The sequence below is a fragment of the Varroa destructor genome, unplaced genomic scaffold (genome assembly GCF_002443255.2).
Source record: "Varroa destructor unplaced genomic scaffold, Vdes_3.0 BEIS01000005.1, whole genome shotgun sequence".
Lineage (NCBI taxonomy): Eukaryota > Metazoa > Arthropoda > Arachnida > Mesostigmata > Varroidae > Varroa > Varroa destructor.
In genome coordinates, this window is record NW_019211458.1 from 8,095,730 (window position 1) to 8,117,624 (window position 21,895).

Below are 21,895 nucleotides of genomic sequence, written 5' to 3' on the forward strand. Positions count from 1 at the left end.
AATTAAGGCAGATCGTATTAAAGGTACGTACAGGCGTGTGTGACACTACGCAGCATGTCAAGCTGCATCTAATAAACATGGTATTAAATTTATTTACACGCTACGCCAGTCTCTGAACAGATACGCATGCCCAGCTTAAAAGCTGCTGTTTGTAAGTAGTCCCTGTGTAAGACTGAATTGATCAATTCGGAAGACAATCCAAGTTCACCCCATGCCCTCGTCACGCATTTTACGAAGCCGAAACTGGACGAAATGTTTCTTCGTTAAAATAAAGCTTTTTATACGAATTTGAAAAATCCCTAATAACTTTGAGTATGTGCCTCCGCATTTCAACAAAAAGATTGAGTCAAATTGTCGATTATTTCGATGGCCAAAATCAGAAGCAGCTCCTATTCGTTGAATCAGAAAATCACATAAAGGTCAAGTAAGGATGATCGTTCGGAGTCAGATCTGTACATGGGCTTTTGTCTGTCAACAAGAACAGGATAAACCAACATGGTCGACTTCACAAATCGTCGTAAATTTAGCTTGACTACCGTTCAAGCGATGAATAGGTGTGCTAACGAACTTATTTTTCCACGGCGATCCCTAAATTCATATACCTAAAATAGAACAGGCTGCGACCGTCAAGCAGCATTGCCGCCTGGTCAGCTATATAAACACGAATGCGACTTTTCGGCCTTAAATAATCGTATCGGTACAGTATAGCGATTTATATTTGTACACAGGATTCAAGTAGTTATAGTACAATAGGATAGTTTATTTGAAAAGAGCGGGATGTTAAACGAACGCATTGCAGCCATCGTACTACACTAGCGACTGTAGTCACTAGACTGACGTTCAATACGTATTTAGTTTTGGGAACAAACCTCGAGTAACTTGATTTCTGCTCGTATGATGCTTATACACGCACGATATTGATGTTGGATATACTTATATAAATCTATAAGGAAATATATTTTACTTCCGCTAACCGTATCGCGAACGTATAACGTTTATAGCTAAATGCCTTCTCTCAGCTAAACGTGATAGGTTCTGATTGTGTTGATGTTCTTTCCAGGAGGTACGGAATCTACGTAGTTCGGTATCTCGATGCGCAATTGCAACGATCTGTCAGTTGTTCGAACAACAAAGCGTAAGACGTATTTCAGTCTATAAATATTTGTATGAGTGAATCTACTTTTGACAACATACGCTGCAGAAATCTATCGAACTTAAAAAAGATCAACCAAAACGCGTTGTTATTCGAAAAAATCTAAACTAAGTAGACAACGCGGAACTATAATTTGTAAGGGCTATTACCAATTAATTGCATGATCTCAAAGGTAAGACCCGAAGAGAAAGTTGTGGCAGCACATATCGGGCTTGATTCCGCGTCACGTACGTGAGCCCTACGCGTTTACACGTCTGTCATTGTAGTATGTTTTGCTTATTGGAGAAGTTACGTGAAGTTATGCACTAGTCCTTTTTGTCTGGGGCAGCTTCGGGAAGTCGAAGTTATCCCTTTCGATCGATTAGTTCCGCGCGTCTCATTTTCTGCGCTAAATGCCCCAATTTTCAAATTGAAAAACCGAATCTCATAAAGCTGCCACAAGAGAATAGGACTTTTATCATTTGGATGGGCTTATTTTCGTCAAGTTTCGAATCAGTCATTAATCAGGCGGTTAAGAGATTCCTTCCGCAATGGAATACACAACATATGTCAATTACATAAGGAAAGCAACAGAATCTTCGACACCCATCGATTATAACTCCACTTCATGTAAACATGGCCTCGTTTTGTGCTCTTCATACAGGTTTATCGAACGGTACCTTATGCCTCATCTATTTTAACAAGCTTCGACGAAAAGAAGAAGCGAGATTTCAGTCCTATTCGTATTGCTCCTATTTTTACACGATGCCAATTATACCACATTAAATAGCCAAATTTTCAAGTTATCCGTTATATAATCATGTGGACAAATCAATAACACGCCTCTGTAATTAGTTATAGTTTAATATACAGGTTTTGCTTGATTTTATTCAGAGTTGTATTTCGCTATATTATATATTGACATAAATGATCTATAGACCAAAATTATTAGGAAAATTCTGTATCTGTTTTTTTCATAACAAGGTTATGCATTCAAACCATTTTCGTGCAATATATATCAAGCGGTACGCTCACGCAGAACTTACAGCGTGGAAATATATTTCGGACATACAGGAACACACATTTATACAGGATGCTATGGTAAATCATATATAATTTCCATATCGGTTACCCATAATTCACCTGGCTAGCGCTTATAGAGTTAGCACAGAAAATAAATAAATCGTCCATGTAAGGCAATAGCGCGTTCACTGATGTTTGACTATGAATTTGTGAGCAGATTCGTATCGACTCTTCAATAGTCCAAGTTCGTCAATAAGGTCTGGTTTATACTTATGCAGGTGGAGCCCATTAGGCAGCTAAGAGAACTGAGTGTCTTTAGTAAAAACGTTAACGGCCCTACCTGGGCCAAATGCAGTGAACTTAGAATAGCGCGTTTACCTAAACTTCGATGGGTCAATACAGCCGTCCACTATACATTTTTTGAATAATTGCTTGGAGTGACAAGTTATTACAGTTATATTTGTGTTAGACTAAGTCTACAGTAGTTGTCCACAGAGGTCGGTAATCTACTTTTCGATAGTGGTATAAACACATCACGGTTGTGGGAAGCGATTATAGGCCTTTATTTTACTGGTTTGTATACTTACGATATCTACTATTATCACGTAGCTCGCAAAGGGCTTGTAAAGCCATTTCAGTAAATTTCTATTCTTTCTCTCTGCAACCTTTTCCATGAATATTCAGAAGTCTAAAGAGTTACGAACAAGGGCTGAACCTGGCTAAGTTGTTTTCGCAATTCTAACCTGAGGAACATCGAGCTGGCACACTTTGATTATTCAGTTGTGAGAAAAAAATGGCTCTGAGTTCTCTCCCTTAAGAAGTCCTGAAAGGTGCCCTAATGCTCGTATCATAATGCAACAAGTCCTTATTGTCAACAAAACTTGTCTGCTATCACGGGGGTAACTACGAGAAAGTTTATGCGTACGCTAGGATCTCACGGCTTTTCAACTTGGTAAACAATCTTTGTGCCCATCATTCGAAGCAATGTGTATGCGTTCGTAAATTTAAGTAAAGGTATTTTATAAGAGGCCGAATTTTGCAATGGTTCGGATAAACAGGCCTTGTTTGTCCTACGTTTGCGTTACGTCCTGAAAGCCCGAAGGTTCCGCGTTGGTGATTGTTAATTTACACAAATTTTATATGTATTATGATACTAGTTTTTCGTTTGTGGTACTGATCATGGACCTTAGTATCATAAGGGCGTTTGACCACGTTTGCCGGACCACGTTCTTCCAAAGGTTTTCAACTATTTATATACCTTAAGAAACTGTTCACTTGTAAGCTGTTGAAATAGTGATAAATTAGTATAAAATGCGCGGGCTCAAGATATACTCTATTAAATGCCTGTTAACATGACCAAGTACGTTAGTAGTAACGATACGTAATAAGAGCCCGTAACATAAAAATAGTCAGATAATAAAACGTGCGAAATGAACGAAAACAAATAGACCGAAGATTTGATTATTTTATCAGTCTAGTTAGTAATAAACGGATCCGTAAAAGTTTTCACTTAACAAAATTGGTTTTCATAAAGAACGGAGTCGCTCTCATAATATGATACATGTGCATCGATTACAGAGACGAAGAAGAGTAGGCTTTTTCTATTCAACTCTTTCTAGTAAAAAATATAGAGACCATACTTTATTTACAACACTTATTAAACGAGCAAGTTTTTTAATCACTCTGTTGGAGATTTTTCCGCTCACAATTTTACCGCGGCTCGTTACCGGTTGGTTTATTGAGGACAACACCCTATTTTTTTGCAGGCTTGTATCGATTCCGATGTAGTCTTCATACGGCACGCAAGAACCAAGTTCTTGGGCGTGGTTTGGCGTCATGCCATAGCTAGTACTAGAAAATATTGTCACCCATAGTAATTTACAAAGGCATGTGTTTGCCCCTGATCAGGCAAATTATGGTAATGCTTGAAAATTGCAAGTTTAGAAAAACTTAAATAGGCAACAGGGCGATGTGTAATGTGCCTTAAGCAGTAGCCCGAGATATACAAGTTACAGCGCCAGAAGTTTCCTAGTGACATGAAAGTCGAATCAAGAAAACTTCCATATTAGTACGAGAACAAAGCTTTCATATAAGAAAAATTATCACGAGTACTAAGCAATAATAACTCAATAAGAAGTTAGTTACAGGCCGATATTTTCGATCAACCTAAGTAAGATTCAAAGTTAAATTTCGTCGAACTAGCACACGACCTAACAAAAAGAGATTTTTCTGTAACTCTTTGGCAGTGATTTGTATTTTAAGATTAACAACACGCATTTTTATTGCGAGAGAAGAAAGCAATCTATGTGTCAGGCAAGAGTTAATATGGAACTGACTTCTGAAGCGTACAGTGCCTTATTTATAAAGCTGATCCTTCGATTTTTTCTTAAACGAGTATTGTGCAATGAATTGATTTGATGATGCTTTTTAGAGGCGCTCGACGCGGCGCTATTTAAATTATGGCGACCTTTACGCTTACCGTGATTTAATGCCCTTTTAACACAAACTCATTAGATATACAGGCCTATTTAATAAACTGAATTTAGACATTCTGCAGTCTGTAGTTGAGAAGGGGCTACTAGGTTTCTAGTACATACTTTTATTAATTATAGCAAAGGTAATAACAATAAATTGTCTGTTAGGTTTCATTAGAGGTAATATTAGTAACGATGGTTGGCAAACAGAGCGCGTACCTCTATTTATATAATAAAACCTAATTAATAATCACATTGGATATATCATACACATTCTATCACGAAAGAAGCCATGAAGGGGGAAATAGGTATATAGGCCTAAAATCGAATTACTGAGTGTCTTTCATTCTTTTACCATATTCGGCCTCGTTTGCAAATCGTTCTGAAGATGCAAGAAGAAAAAGGTTCTCCATAAATATCTCTATGTATCGTTGAGGCTATCTCTTCGTTAGATTAGTTCAGATATGGTAAACATTTACAGAGTATACAGAGGTTGAAACAGGATTTATACCGGTACGTATTGATCTAAATTAGTCTAAACACTGGTCAAAGCATTGGGCTTTTTATTTGTCAGTTCGGTCCTTCTTTTACATTATTATTACTATTGTTAGCAAAAGAAAATGGTTGACTTAGCTAAATGCAAAGCTTTGTTCAGAAATAAGATGAAAACCCATTTAAATATTGGCGGCTTACCAAAAATCATATATATTAGAAAAATAAGTCGAAGTAAAAAGCGTGCCTTTCGTCATCATCGTTTGACGTAGCTACACTTTGTACACATGATTTACGTATAGGATATCTGAACGTTACTGACTGGTTTATCTTTCGTTTAAGCGAAGCTTAACGATAGTACCTAACTTGAACTAAAACAGTTAGGTCTCAGCATTAAGACTGCAATAACAAATATATGCTAAAACTTTCCGGGTTCAAGTACAAAGGGAGAGGACGATGACTACGATATTTACTTATTTTGCTTGCTTTAGGATCACGACTTAAAACTTTCGGGGCATAATGTTGTTATAGTTATCCCAAGAGATAAAAAATTATGAAAGTAAGGAATTAGATTTCATGTAAGTTTGCTTAGCCGTGAAGTAACGCTTATGAGGGGTCCTATATCTTCGTATACGGCAAGATTACAAAATAGAAGCAAGCTAGTTGTTCTTAGACCAAAAAGGACTAATTACCATTTGTTAGGTTCTTCTTGTGCTTGATAAGACTATACATAACAGATAGTTCGAAGAATGGTAACTAGATGACGCGACTGGTGCAATGTTTCATACGTAACATTCTATAAGAACTATTTCGAGCTAAAGATGTTCGATAAATATGACATCTTATGTAAAAGTAAGTTATGTTAAAACAAGAACGTGTGGGTCATTTACGAGCGCGCGCTAACTTGTTAATGTAAGCGACAGCGCAGGACAACGCACTGTTGGCAGCGGCAATCTGATTAGTCCACGTGAGATCCGATCGGTAACTCTTCCTAAAAGTGAAACTATGTATTTTCTGAGTAACGTTAAATAACGAAAAAAAACTAGATACGATAAATATTTTATTGTACTATTTGTAATATTTTATTGTTGCTTCTTGCAGATGAATGCCATGGAGCCCCATTTGGACCCAATTTGCCAATGTCTTCTGCACAAATCGGGCGAGAATGTACTTTTTTTTCGACAGGACGTTGATAGGTATGCCATTTTTTCTTATAGTGTGAATAAGTTCCCGGAATTATTCGTTCGGTGAAGCATCAAGGAGTTGCTCCGCTTAAAAATTCTGATCGGGGTGGACCCTGTTAGTTTGATATAGGGTTTTTCCAATAGACTTATGGGACAACGCGGGAAACATATGCCATGATGAGCACTTGCTAACGCCGAAATTTGGGCCAACGGTGGCCCCATATTGATGGTTAGCACGGCAGCGCACTAAGAGGAGTACGCATTAGCTACCCAGACGACTTCAGGTATAAATCCCACAAGCGGTATTAAGAACATTTACCATATAAAATTATATTGAGAAAAGTGCCCGCCCGCAATTTATTCAAAACCCCAGCAACGCAACACTTTAACCGTGCGGCCTATTGGTTAAATTAAAAATTTAGTTCCACTCCCTGAATATCTCACTGAAGTTTGTGACGTTGCGAGACGAATCAATAAAGTAACTTATATCAAGATAATTGTATCGAATAAAAATTCCCATATGAATTAAATTTCAAGCTCTGCTTATCTCCATAACAAATAAATTCGATCTGTTAACATTTAGTGGCCTAACAACCCTCTAGCGTTTTGCCATCTGGCCTTTGTTATTAGGATCGAGTATAGGTACATTGTCTAAACATGAATCTTTTTTTAGGCTATTCGAAACAGCCAGGTAGAATATTCGTTCGTCGGGCATGTACGTATCATGATATGAGTTAGTTTTGTATTTAAAGGTCCTGATATTTGAAGGACGTTCATTTACGCTAAACGAAAAAAATGCCAATAAAATTTTTAAAAAATCAGAATGGAAGCATGCTTCTTGAACTGTTTAAGGACACTATGTCTAACTCTTGTAAAAGCTTGGAAATGGTACAGCAGAGCGTATTTATTCATTCATTTTGTGCAATACTAATCAATCTAATAGAAAACTATTAATTTAATTAAAGAGTCAGCGAAATATTTTTCCATTTATAGAGCGCTGGAGATGATCCTCGAGCATACGGCTCCCGCCCGGCTGGCTGTTTGTCTTATAGACCACGGAGCATCACACCGAAATGCGTCTGTTCGAAGAACCTGTTCTCACTTTGCCTACCGGTGTCTTGAACGGATGGGCGCAAAGAGTGCCCTGGAAAATCGGCAGTTTATGGAAAAGGTGTGTAATAATTGTATATGACTTTATAGCTTAAAGCATTACCTTTGAATCATCTGACTAGCCCCAATCAAGATTTTTTTTTCCACGAAAATTTATTTTACTTTGCCAAAGTTTTATATTCATTACGATAACTATTTTCACCATATGGGTTATGAACCTAGTAAACAATTGCAGTTTCCACCTGTCCCTTATTACGGTATGACATCGTTTGGTCGAATTACTTTAAGCAAATGAACTACTAATAGAACTTGTGTTATGTTTATCGTATCGTAGTCAAACAAATTTATCGAGCTGATTCGTAAAGTTCCCATTTTAACTAATATTTAGTCTGTAGGCGACACTCGAGCACGCAATTAAGACAACCTGCGTAAAGCGCCAGCATGATCAGCTAGAACAGAAGACGGCTTTTTCATTTTCTTCTTTCCTAAATTCCTAGCCATTGGTGGTGCGCCTATCAGGAAAATTACTGTAGTTAGCCTATCTGTCTCAAAAATCTATGCTATTTCGTCCTTTTTTCACGCCGCACTGCTCAGAAGCTCTCTCGTTCCAGCTAAAAAAATATCACTTTGACGAATGAATTTGGCAATCTAGAGGGGCTCCGTTTGGAATAAGCTCTTTTAAACTATTCGCTTTATACCCATGTGTTGCTCTTCAACATATCTTCATTCGGCGAAATATTTTACAAACATTTTAATTTATCGAAAATGAGTGAAACGCGTGTGGATACAACGAAACTACTAAACCTACGCTTAGTGCCGTAAAGACCCAGTTTTTAATCTAATTCGAGAGAACGGCGTGCCTGAGGCCGCAAATTTAGGCCGACGATGTTTGAACACGGGTTTTTAGCAGAGCTTGAATAGCTCGAAAAATATCCAGTCGCGTCAATATTATGGAATGAGAGTTGAAGTAACAAGGAGTCCAAAAGGAAGAGAAACAAGGAGATACTATAAACGATAGAAAAAGGCGTGAGCGAATAATATTCCATCCAAATAAGTCCAGCACCTGCATCCATATACTCTATATAATATATAGCACAGTCAGCAACAGCTGAACTTCAATAGTTAAAATTCGATATATATTGCGAGAATATTGCTTCACGCCTGGTCTAGATATCGGGAAACCTACTAAAGCTAACTATGTGAGCTGTTATAATCTGAAATACAGCCATTGTTGGCTCTGAGCAAAATTGGTATTCTGATATTTGTCTGCAATTGCTAACGCTGTGACAAAACGAGGCCACCATTACTTCGCAATAATTAAAAGAGAGTTATTCTATTCCTGTCCCGCACTACGTTCACTTCTATCGCTCACAATTTACTACGCCTCTTTAGCGGCATTCGGCGACGAGGCCAGTCATCAATGGACCAATTCGAAGCCACGTTTTTCTTGAAATACTGTCCTCTTACAGTAGTAAATCGATCTTTAATTAACTAGCCAAAAGTCGCTTGATACTTTACCTATGTGAAGCTTATAAGCTTGAAGTAAAGAGAAAGTAGTGAAGATTGCAATGGTCTATCCATTTCAGACGTCGCCATCACCACAGCAGAACATTTAGGCTTAGTGTCTATCAGTGTAAAGGCGTGACAATCAATTTTGCCTTTGCTAGTTCCTCTACAATGTTTTTTTTCTTATATATGAAATTGGAAAGTCAGCTCTTAAAATTCTGAGACGGATAAAGATACCTAATCTTAGTACCCAATAATATTTATTCTATTGCACATTAGAGATACCGGCCGGGTGGCTTGGGTAATCAAGTGACCGTGTAGTGTATGTGAAGTACGTAGGTCTTCCGGTTTGGAAAAGTGACGCTTTCAACACATAAATGTGACGATAGCTATAAGAACACAACAGCACGTATCTAACGCCCATATTGTAGTGGGCCTCGCTTCTCTATCGAATCTATTATAGGTCGAAGCTGCCATTTTTTCAAATCTCATCTTTCTGTCTCTTTATTTTTACATAGTCATAGGTTTACACTGTTATTTTTGTTTTATCATATTTTTTGCGTACATAAATTATGCTACAAGCAGCGTACATCTGTAATGTTCTGTTCGTGTAATCAATGAACCCTCATGACTGTTAAAATTTTTAAACATAGCACATATGTTTTTTTTGTGTAGAACAAATAATAAGGCAAACATGCATACAGAGATGTGTATCAGTTTAGTTTACAATTCGGACCTTGCCAACCTGAACCTCACAAAATGAGAGTATTAATTAAAGAATAGATATGATATCTAGGAACATATTTAGTATTTGATGTGGCTCTATTATTATTAGATTGTTCAATATGTTTCCGCATTTTGTATTGTTCTTCTTTTCCAGCTTCCCGTTGTCTCTGGTCAAGTCTCATTGTCAAATGTCTTTTCACTGTTTTTACAGAAGTTAGGATTTTAGAGTTGTTGCATTATATAGAAGACGACATTCGTTTACGGATTAGAGGTAAAAATGTATCGAACATAAGACTGAATAAACTTAGGTTAGGTTAATATTAATACATGCCTTCTATGTTTAACATAAATGGTATATGCAGTTGTTGTGAGTTATCGAACTGATACGATGCTTGGGGCCCCGTATGTTTCGATAAATTTAATTTGCTATATATATTGAATCTAGGAATAAGAAAACATTTGCATTTACTTTTTAAATCATACTTTTTTATTTGTCGCTGAATAAAATAGTACTAATTAACTGGTGAGATCAAGAAGTGATACATTTCTTTTGCTAAATAAAATACCTTAACACAATTTTTTTTGTTTTGGTTATTAATAGGCCGTCCCCAGTTACGCACACTGGTTGATGGATACGGCGCCTTTGACAAGATACTACGGGCGCTCAGCATTTGCCCTATTGGGTACGGAGCAATCACTCGACAAACTGGTAATTAATTACTTGAAAATCAATATTGAGTACCTAATGCACTGCTCTATTTACAACATACTTCACTGTTGCCATCCAAAGACACCTGTTGCCTTTTATTGACTTTAAGTCGGAATTTCTATTATGGCTATCAGCTTAAACTGCATCGGGATAAAAATTGTTTCAAATTTGGCGCGTTTGGTACCTACGCCTTCTTCTATTTCATACAAGTCCCGTTAACTTGATAGCTCAATCCGATAAACAAAATTACAAACAAAAAAAAAAGGAAAAAGATAAAAAAACGTATCGAAGTTCTATAATAGAGAAAGGGCATTGCACTTCAGTGAAGCAATTCAGGTACTACAGTTTACTAAAAAATATATTCTGTTTGTTATTTTTAAAAATAGGGATGTTTTTTGTAGTCTATTTGTTGAGTTCATGAATCACCTGCTTGTGAGCAACCCGCCGTTTTAGATTGTTATTTTTTGATGCTCCCTGTCTCTGAATTACTGAACCAAATGGAATTAAGTTGCGTCATTGGACTAGATGCATGGGTCTTCATTGATTGTCTGAATAAGGCTAATTCTTAATTAAAGTCAACACATTATGCAACAATAGTCTGGGGCAACGATTCAGCCAGCAGACCAATAAAGCCACAACAGGTATTCCGTAATAGATATACCATATTCATTGTAGAATCAGTTTTTCAGTAAAGTTTTTAGTACAAGTAAAAAATGTTTGGACCAATATATGTTATGTAGGGCATTTCATTCAGGCTGGAATCGTGTACAAATAATTGATTGCTGCAGTTGAACCTTTTGTCTCTGGATAGGCGTTAGCCGCACGAGGTCCTATGGACTTCCGAACATGTTCGTTACTGTTAAAAGAACGCGGAAGTCGAGGCCAAGTCGTCAGAGCATCGTTTTCAGATGCTAAAGTACCTACAAACATATATATCTATATGTTCTTTAGCATTTGTTCTTCTAGGATAATGCGTTTAAATTGGGGAAAACTTTGGCAGGCTGTTTCTCGCAACAAGCCAGAAGAAAGTTGGGTCTTTTTAGAACAAAACAATCAATTCTTCATGATAATGAACAATGCCTAGCTCTTTGGAATTTAAACGTAGATTACCTATTATCTAATCGTTCTGTGCTGGATGGACCTTCCTTTTTTTTTCAAAAATCGATGGTCTGTTACTGGAAGCTTTTGCTTTTCGAAAAAATTGAAAAAACTTTCATAAAGCAAGCCGGAATATTCTTAATATGGTTTAGATTTAAAGAGTTCGAAAACGTATTAAAACGTCTCGAAAAATCATTTTTGATAACCTAGGGTTCTAATACGGAAATTAAGCGCCGCTGCTGAGAAGAGAATTCTATTTGCTCATTGAGTGCTTCAGATAAGGTCCACCGGTTATTCTCTTTAAGACTATTTATGTCTTTTCACACCTTTCAAACATGTTGGTCGTTTTGAGCATTTTTGAGACCTCCGACCTGCTATCAGCGTAATTTTTTTTAAATTAATTTTTGTTGGCGTCCGTGTATGTGGCGTATTTGGACGATACTTTAATGACTCTGCAGTTACCACTATCGCTCGACGCATAGCTACTATTGAAAGTTAACTGCGGGCGAAAAAAGTAATATTTTAGTGTTTATTCTCAATTAAAGCTGTAAGCGGCGCGGATGGTGATTATATTGAACAAACATGACCGTCAGAATTGATTCTTTCGGCGCATGCAGAAGATTAGTTGAAGTATTTGTTTTAATTTAGACTCATAGAAGCAAGACATGTGAAAATCTATCAGTTTAGACGCGTTGCCTACTATTTATAAGGCACGAAAGGCGCATTCACGGCAAAAGCAACTATTAAATGTATATATCAAATAAGTTCAGGACCAGTTCGGACGCGATCGGAACATAAAAGTCCCAGCCGCGGGACAGTTGTCAATTTTATATATATATATGTGATTGTGGCTTAACCGGTTTGATCTTTCATGAATGTATGCTGCTTACTAGGATACGGCGAAAAAAGGCCTTGCTAGTTTGGCACATGGATACGTAGTGCACTTTGCCAATCACGTTCCTGTTTTGTTTCTGTATCCTTTATAGGCTCAGCGGTATCTTTCGCCGCCCACTTGGCGAAACGTGCAGTCAATCCTTAGGGTAATCCAGGACAAAGGAGCGGGTGATCGGCCTCAGGATGAGCACAGCGCACTGCTGACGGCTCGAAACAGCGCTGCGATTTTTAAACAACAAAATAGTATTTTGCCTAGCAGGACACAACCCAGGAGGTAGCCATAGGAACTGGCTGTGAAACTGTGCTATTTAAAAGGTAACCATTATAATGCAACCAGCAGAGAGGAAAACTGAATATAGTAGACAATGTTTTCATCACTAGCTAAAAACAGTAACTGTAGTGCTGTTGCGTAAATCTGGTTTGCGATGGCCGCAAAATCATTAACATGTTACAAAATCCATAGTTTTTTTCATATATATAGGAAAAATACATTGAAATTGAATATATATATATATATATATATATATATATATATATATATATTCAATAGCTAATTTTGCCCAAGACTATCGAATAATTTACAGCGATAATTATTTACTGTACCATTTCTGCAAAGTATGCGTCCGCATATATAGGTCAAAGAATATCAGTTATTACATTGGCAATATTAACAGAAAGATCCTAGTTTGTTGCAGATTCTCGCTGCCTGCATTCTAATTTCCTATTGAAAGCAAGCTAAAAGGCGTGGATCCCCATGAATATGCAACATTGGGACGAGAGCATCTTGTGTCCCCCCCCCCCCCCTGTATGTAGTCCATACGACTCATATATACACACTTTGTACTAATCAATAAAAATATCCGTTGTATGACATAAAAGATTCGTCCCAATCTTAAAGTGAATCAGTTCAGGAATTGTGCTTAGAATTTGTCAGGCTTCATGTATCCCCGGGGTGTCCAGTCATAAATAAAAACTCTTCCAGGTTTACTCTATGTGTTTATATATTGGTTATTACATTTAGTATTAAAGATGTTTCAGTGTTAAGAGATGCAAAGGCACACGAAAAATAATACAAAATTCGGTGGGTTTTTATTTACGTACTTTTAGTGTAAACATACATCAAAACTATTAAACTAAAGTAATGAGGAGCTATCATGGCTAGCTGTGGAAAAGCTCAAAGCCCAAATGATGATGATACACTTTCCCCAAACAATAAACCAGTGAGCATTAATGAGAAATAAATAATAATAACAATATTTCTTTAACAACCACAAAACTTTGTTTTATGTTATAAATTTAGGGTAGCATATACAAGATACTGAATAACCCAAAATTAATTTTTGAGGGGATTATGGAGCTTTGCGGAAAAATGCTTTTCCCAACCGGAAGAATATTTCTTACGCTAACCTCTACACAAAAGTAGGCAACGTCATGGCTATATCCAAATGCCCCTAGACCTCTGGCCAAAATGGGAGATTTTAAAGCAGTTCCCGTTATTTGAGCTTTTATTGCAAGTCATTTGGAATAAGCTATGAAAATTAATTCATTTCCCAATCAAAACCGTATTTCTCAAACGATTTCATATCTTTCGAAGTGATATCTTGCAATTTACCTTTTTCGCCCAATTCTAACTTCTTGCTTTGTCTAACTAATATCGGCGTACCATGGCTTATTTCTTTTCAGTAGAAAGCGTTTCATTCATTACTCCTTCAAGGACTAACCACGGGTTTTGGAACACCTTGTATAGAAGATACCACACGTAGGTACTAGCTAGTGACCTAAATGACTGTATCTTGGCTTTCTGGAACAACCTAGCGAGTACGAATAGATTGCTCTATAATTCTAAAAATAGTTCTATTATTAGAATAGTAATTAATAATATTAGAATTAGTGTCACATGTGTATCAAGACAATGATGTACCACATGCAACCATTCAAACGTCTCGGATGCCATTTTAGCGGCTCCCTAATACATCCAATGATTTTAATTTTGAACAAACCGCTTTATCGACCGCCGCCCATCGGGTCACTCGAAGAGAGTAAAATGTCGAAGCTTTTCGAAAAGGCTGCCTAGGGTTGACTTCGGCCAAGATAAACAAACGTTGATTTTTTCATGAAGTTTTGGGCAAATCTTGCACGTAGGCTTCAAGTTCCAAATAGAATGCATCTTATTTCATATCTGCTTTTAATAGATCACAGCGCCGGCAGACAGTCTAATATAATAAAAAAAAAAAGGTACTCGACTGTTTTCGAGCCAACGAAGCTTGACTTATTATTTCTGACGCAGATCCGACTCAATTGTCTCATCGTCTGTTTTTAAAGTGTTAAAAAATTGCTAAGCAACCCTGTATTTCTATTATGGCATGACACTTACCAGTCGACTTCAAAGTCTCAATCTGAGGGTAAAGCGATACATTTCAACTACATTGACTAATTTGGAAAAAACATTAATATGAACGATTCATGTATAAGTACTTATAGATTTATGCCTTCAAAATGAGTGAAGACACCAGTCTGGGGAAGTTAGCTGATATTGATGTTTTCAAGTCGGGTATACAGAATCGATTGGCGCATATTAGACTCTGTCACAAGAACAAATTGGAAAATGTGAGGCTAACTTTGGTATCAAAAGCCATATGGTACTATTCTAGTAATAGATAGACGAAGCTTTGCAAAAAGGGCAAAAAAGATTTGCCAGAATATTTCGACACTTCGACTAGGGTGGTGTAGATCTGAAGTCAATTAAGACAGTTAATTATTTTTTTTCAGTTCTTTTCAGGCTGAATTTTTTCGGTTCAATCAAGCATTATGGAATTTTAGCATAAAACACTTTAAACGTCAAGGTTTAAAACGAATTACTTAGAAAACCCAAAACATTTTAGTAAAATGTTTAATATCCGGAAAGCAAGCAGAGATAGAACTGTCAGCTTATGCTTAATGGTACGCATATAATCTGTTTATCATCGTTGACAATGTAAAATTTATTTATCTAGAGGGAAAGCATTGCACGATGATCCTAATTATTAGCTTTCCTGCATAAACCATTTTGGGTTACAAGAGATGCTTGCTTGCCTTTCCTCTACTGGATAAGATGTCGATGTGTTTCCCTAATAATAAATTTATTACTTCTCTGATAACTTACCGCTTTGACCTGTAAACGAACTATTCAACAGGACGATTGATCACCACCAGTAACTTCAATGGCATGTGTATCTTCAGGTAGCATATTTACTCTAACGGAAATAAGGAGATGGTCTTTTATAAATATCCAAAGAAAAGAATTAAGCACCTAATACATTTTTTTTTTCGTAATCTTTTCTTATTATCTTTTTACCCTGTTATTATTATTGTTTGTCCTTATTTATCGACGCATTCCAGTTTACTTGATTTATTCGGAATACCCTTGAAAATACTGTTTTCCTTCGAATTGCTGTTATTACTATTGGTTTTGACGAATGAGATAGAGAACCTATTTGGACAGAAGAAGGCCACGTTCTGACAAAAACGGAGCCTTGCTTTTCTCGTAGCATCAACGTGGCTCGTAACAGCTTTCATGAGACCACTTCCTGTTTTAGATTCCGTTTCTGAGTGCCGATCTGCCACCACAGCAAAAAAGATCGTCCCTATCTCATATGGAACACAAACTGAATGCACATCTATCATGAACATGAACAAATATAACGAAATTAACCGGGATTTTAGTCTGGCATTAAGTCTCAGTAATAGCTTGTCTCAAACTTTCGAGAACTTTGTAGCGGCATTGATTTACTCTTGCGGTAAGTCCCAAAAGAGAATCAGTTCACTTAATTTCTATTTTACTATGTTTAGAAAAAGAAAGTTCTATCCTTATTGCATTAATATTCGATTTTGTGAGAATCAGATCGTTGGGCAGATGTGGATTGTGTCGAAGTTTTGCAATTTCTATACCTCTCAATTCGCTCCCTTTGCCTGTAAGTTAGAGAAGAAGACCGCCAAGTTACTGAAGTGGGTACATGTAAACCTGCTTCTTAATTTCTATAACGAGAAAAAAGCGTTATTGCCGCGGCACGGGCGGATTAACTAAAAATATCAATTTAGAAGAATAAAACAAGCACAGTCAAGTGCCAGGTTCGTTCCCGTCGAAAAGCTGCTTGTCAAGGATTTTATGCAACGTAATAGAGACATTTGTCAATGCGAACGAAATTCTGAAGGGTGTGGCAAGTAATGTTGGCTGTGACGCTACGTTTACGAATGACGTGTCCTGCACTCAGCGAGTACGGCCGTAATGGTCCTTAGCCTTAATATGTATGTAACCATTTGTCATTTGTAGTGCACCTCCTACGCGCGTATTCATAACAAGGACTTGCCATCATCTAAACCGACCAAAACGCGTAATATCGCGTGCAGTCCGTTCCATAATTGTATCATATGCAGAGAGGTGTAAGCTAAAGCAAACTGTAGACAGTGGGTAACATCTCTTTACAGGGTAGTCTTTTTTTTTTTTTTTTTTTTTATATATTTATTAATCGTAGTTTTTCGTTACGCACTATAGTACAATATATTGAAGTATATACATGATTTACCTTCACACAAATCGGCTCTTAGTCTTAATATGAGAAAGGGATGATTCATCTAAACTATTTAATAATGGGATTTTATAATATTTAGCTATTTTTCCGGGATCGTTGGTTCCACCGCCTTTAATTCTAACATAATATTTTAATAATAGAATAGGACCGTTAGCATTCGGAGCTGTTAGGCATGAGGGGCTCGTAACAACAACTAGTTCTAATAATAATAATAAAGACTGTCAGCAATACCCACATTTACGTGTGACCACAAGTAAAAAGTTATCAATGGATGCGGATAGGTAAGGTAACTAGGTAAGTCCTTTGACAGGCAGATACACCGCAGTTCCAAGTAAACTTAACGCGATCATCTATTTTGATCACACATGTAGTCTTTGAGCAAGCAGTCCCTGGCTCTTTCAATTCATCTGGGTGATCTAATTGTTTAAGCTGCCGTACCGACGGCCCCACACAGCATATTTCGACAGTTTATTACAATACCAGTTACTATCGCTTTTTTTATTCTAGACGAACACCTACAGAAAAAATCTGCTACATTTCACAAATTATAAATAGTTGTTATTTTTCTAAGTAGGACATCTTTCAGTAGATGGGATGGAAATTAGTGTGCGGTAATTGCAAGCTTGATAGTTTTAAGCAGCGACTTATTAATTATTGGCAGAATGTATCGTCGTTACACATTGACGGGCTAGAGACCTAAAAAGGCGCCACTTTCATTGACGGACCACTAAAACAAAATCTAAAGACAATGATTCGATTTTAACTTCCAAAGCAAGTCCCATAGATGCTCTGGGTCTTCGGGTCGAAGTGACTTTATGCCCATTTAATTGCCGAAACCTATTATCACGACGACTCAAATTCTCCATGAATTATTTTGTCGGAGGTACACTTCTCGCTAGAGGTGAAACGAAAGCTATCTGCCGTTCAAATTTAGAACAGAACGACTACCAAGCGATTTCGTTATGTTATTGGTTTCGAAGAGAATCTATCTGACTACCCACGCCTTTGTTATTACAATTATCGATACGGTATTTCTACTTAAATGAAACGCTTTCGCCTACGATCCGATTAAATCAAATCGTCAGGCATGACGTTTTGGAAGGGACGAAATTTGCGCTGTTATTTGTCAGTTGTGGACTTTCCGTTCAACTGTATTGGAACCTATCTGCTTTTTTTGCAGTCGTATTGTGACTACTGCTAGATATTTGCCCAGCGCTAAAAGGTTGTATAATGGCTGATCTTCAATCAAATTCTGATTTCACGTAAATGCGTTTGTAGCACCGCAGAGTGCTGGCTAAAGAACGTCTGAATTTAGTCTAGCGAGCTTGTAACCATAGGTCAACTGTTATTTTTCTTTGCCAATAATACGGTGTATGTACAATATCAGTACAAGACCCAGGACTAACTATGCACGTTTATGTTCCGCTGTTTTCTCGAAAATAATGGACGTGTTTACTCCAAGTCCGTCAAATAACTTGTACAATTATGTCCAGTTCTGTCCCTTTATACGGAGTGATAACTTATTTCGAAGATGGCTAGATCTATGAGAAGTGCTTGACAAATTTATTTGTCAGCAAAGTATCTATTCGTTCAGTTAAACTGTTATTATTTTTTTCACTACAAGGAAGGAATCTAATTGATACGCCGTACTATAATTGCCGTCTCATCGTAAAACTTTCGATGCTAGACGCCATACACAATCCACATAAGAGCATGACGTTGTAAACTAGAAGCATGTTTCAGAATTACTTTTTAATAACTCGACTCTCGCTCTCATCTCCCTTTAAATAACTCGCAAGCCACATGACCACATTATATAATAACGGCTGCTATAACAACCAGAAAGCAGATCATGAATAATTCGCTTTCTATAAATAAGTTATCTTTGTGGAAAGTCGACTTGAAGTAACTTGAATATTATTTCAGTATTGATTCCAGTAACGCGTTAACTAAGCACAAGCGAACTTACCTTACTTAAAGTTCGATTATGCCTATGGGCGAGAAGGACTAATTTCAAAATATCAAAAATTATGCAAGCATTTTTTTGCTTAAAATTGACGGATTTATTGAACTTCTTTCTCGTAGAACGAACATATCGAGACGTAGAGAGCAGTAGACGTCAGAACAAACAGCCGATAAAATGATTCGATACCTTTTTCATCAACCCTACCATTCTTCATGTAAACCTGACAAAAAGCACCTAATAATTGTAGTAGCGTTATATAAACGTGTATCGCGCACACACCGCACACCTTATTCGTATTTTCGGTTGTTTTTTTATTTTCGCAGTATATTTACAACAAATCCAAATTACTTTGTTAGAATACGGTCGAACTTCTCGAATCGTTCATGATGTCATTTTTTATGGGCGTAGGAGGAAGCGTTTGGGCAGCCAGCGAAACTCTTTAAAAATCGCAGCTTCTACAAAGTAGCTACGACACCGAATTGATAGCTGGTACGATATGCTTGTTAGAGTATATGGTGTCAAGCACTTCACTTAATTCTTTCCTAGATCACATTGTAGAATACACTGAGACCAACTCAGAATAAGAACTGAGCTGTAGAGGTAAACGCTTGTCCCCATGGTGTACAAAAATGCTGGCTCCTGTTATTGAAGTACCCTGCACAGTAGCGTATCGCGTATGTTAATTTTTTTCCAACTGCTTACGGACTTGTACAATATTTCCTTCAGTCAGCTACTCTTGGATTTATTCAATCATGTTCATACTAATGCAGTAATTCAATGGTGGGTCGAAGCATTTCATCGTAATATTGCGGCGTTCTAACATTATTGTAATAAATTCGATACAGAATAGAATGTCTTTGAAGCAGCCTTTGGTATCAACGTCGAGTGCCACGGCCACGATATGAACAAATGCACCCGTCTGCCAATCCTATATCCTTTCATTGATACGCAGCATCTTCAAATAACACCCATTGGTCCTTTCACTGAGCACCGCTAGGACTTTGTCTAGTTTTACATTTTAACAATTTTTTGTATCATGTTGCAATACGACAACAATACGCGATAATTGAAAATGTGTCGTCATTGCTTAGATTACCTCATCGTTGTCTTTTACCTCTTCCCCGCCATGTATATAGAGCTGCCGAATCGAAGCGGTCAATATGAAATATGGTGAACGCTACCACCAACACTCGTTGATCGCGAGAAAATCACCTGCCATTTGTGAACTACTACTACCACTAGTGAACTGACGACCTTACAAGACTGTAAAATACTCTATACAATAAAGTTCAATAGCAAAATCAATACACTATTATTGTATAATAAGATCAGAATCGACGGCGGTAGTAGCCTTTGCACAAAAGAAATTGACCTCCTTTTGGGGCGTCAATTTTTCTAGAGCTTCGAAAAAATGGTAAACTTGTTTTTCAGTTTGAAAAAGGGGGACCTCTCATTTCAACCTGTTGTCAAGTGTCTAATACAGAGCAAACGGCGGAGGGGCGATTCTTTTAGTAGCATTGCCAGAATTGTCAATCATAGAAATGCCAAATCCCCGAAATGTCACTGTTTTTTTGTGTCAAGTTCCTTTCAAACAAGGCCTTTCACCCATTTTCACAAATGGTCGTTGACAAATTCGTTCGTAAATCATGCGTATCCAAACGGTTTTGCTTGATGTCACATTTTAGGTTACTTTTCAGCTTACTAACATTCATCCCAAATATCCAAACCCTACCAGTTGAGTAAAAAAAAAAAAGAGAGACACTCATTCAACTCTATGATTTGACTTGTGATATTTTTGCTTACTAAATGCTAGTAATGTTGGTGGCTATGAAGGTTCCTGGTCGTTCCAGTTAATTGAGGCGGCCTCCGAGGAGCTCACACACAGAAGACAACAGTTATGGTGACAGTCTAACTGAAAGAAAAACGGCATGCTGTCTTTTAGTGGATTAAGGAGCCTTCTTGGTCCTGATGGCTACAAGATGTTAGCAAATCGCTCAAGGAAAATGTCGGCAGATTGAGAAATACCGGATAATTCTGACTAGAGATCGCAGGTGCACAACTTGGTTCAAGGTTGGGTTGGGAACCTTGCGTAGCCAGCATTGACTTCTACATCTTTTTAATATAGCGCTTATCAGAAACGACACATGGCTTTATCTCTAATGCGCTGTAAATGGTTGAACACAATAATATCTCCACACTTCTGCCATTTTAAATGATTATATGGGTGACTGGAGCAGGCTCTTGGCATTGATCTCCGTGAAATTTGTGACCTTTCATAATGTATTTTGTCTTAATTATACAGTATATAGAAGGTACAAAAACTGTCCCTTGTGTGTGCTCAGTATTTTCATAGGATGGCGATCTAGATGAAAACTAAGGACCTAGTTCAAGGCTCCACCCACCTCAACTAATGTACTATATTATATTACAAGTGGTCAATTAATAACACAGACTGAGTAGGGTAAATGCATTGCGGCAGATCTTCTGAATGTAGAGTGACGAAGATTACGCTTTTCTCTGAACTGGCAAGCGTGTGAACCGAAAACAATTGGAAACTAAACACGTGAGTCACGCTTTGATATAGCAGGTGAATTATCAAATAATATGCTAGAAACTTTGTAACATGTCCGAACGCTTTTTTTTAAGCTCACTAAAATCGATTCTTCAACGATACGCTACAATCTTGACATGATCACGACGTTGAGCCGTTTTCTGATTGTAGACTGTAGATAGCGCTAATGCGACATGAGCTTTGTCGGAAAGAGTTGTCTAAACATACGTTTACGTTATCACGCAGTACTATGGCCGTCCGTGTTCTTACCTGTTGTTGATCGTCATGCTTCTGGGTCTTCATGCCTTTTTTTACCACTGCTACTTCTACCTCTATTACAAGTATTGAGACTTCTACCGCGTTAGCAATCGGTACAAATGTTTAAGCTGCAAGAAGAAGAAGAAGAAACAGTAAACAGCGACAGTCAGACGGCCATAGCGGATTTATGCCGGTTGCCATCAC

The 21,895-nt window shown here is 37.4% G+C and overlaps 1 protein-coding gene across 5 annotated transcripts in view; it reads left to right on the forward strand.

Moving 5' to 3' along the window:
* The window catches only part of mtDNA-helicase (mitochondrial DNA helicase), a 38,262-nt gene extending 24,638 nt beyond the window's left edge, over window positions 1-13,624 (forward strand). For 2 of the 5 annotated variants that reach the window (XM_022807656.2, XM_022807657.2), the window contains exons 5-9: window positions 1,061-1,135; window positions 6,223-6,317; window positions 7,299-7,476; window positions 10,249-10,356; window positions 12,441-13,624. In XM_022807656.2, the coding sequence (XP_022663391.1) occupies window positions 1,061-1,135; window positions 6,223-6,317; window positions 7,299-7,476; window positions 10,249-10,356; window positions 12,441-12,626 (642 nt within the window). In that variant the 3' untranslated portion in view covers window positions 12,627-13,624. The other 3 variants (XM_086989712.1, XM_086989713.1, XM_022807659.2) reach the window with 3 other exon arrangements.
* The last annotated feature ends 8,271 nt before the right edge of the window (window positions 13,625-21,895 follow it).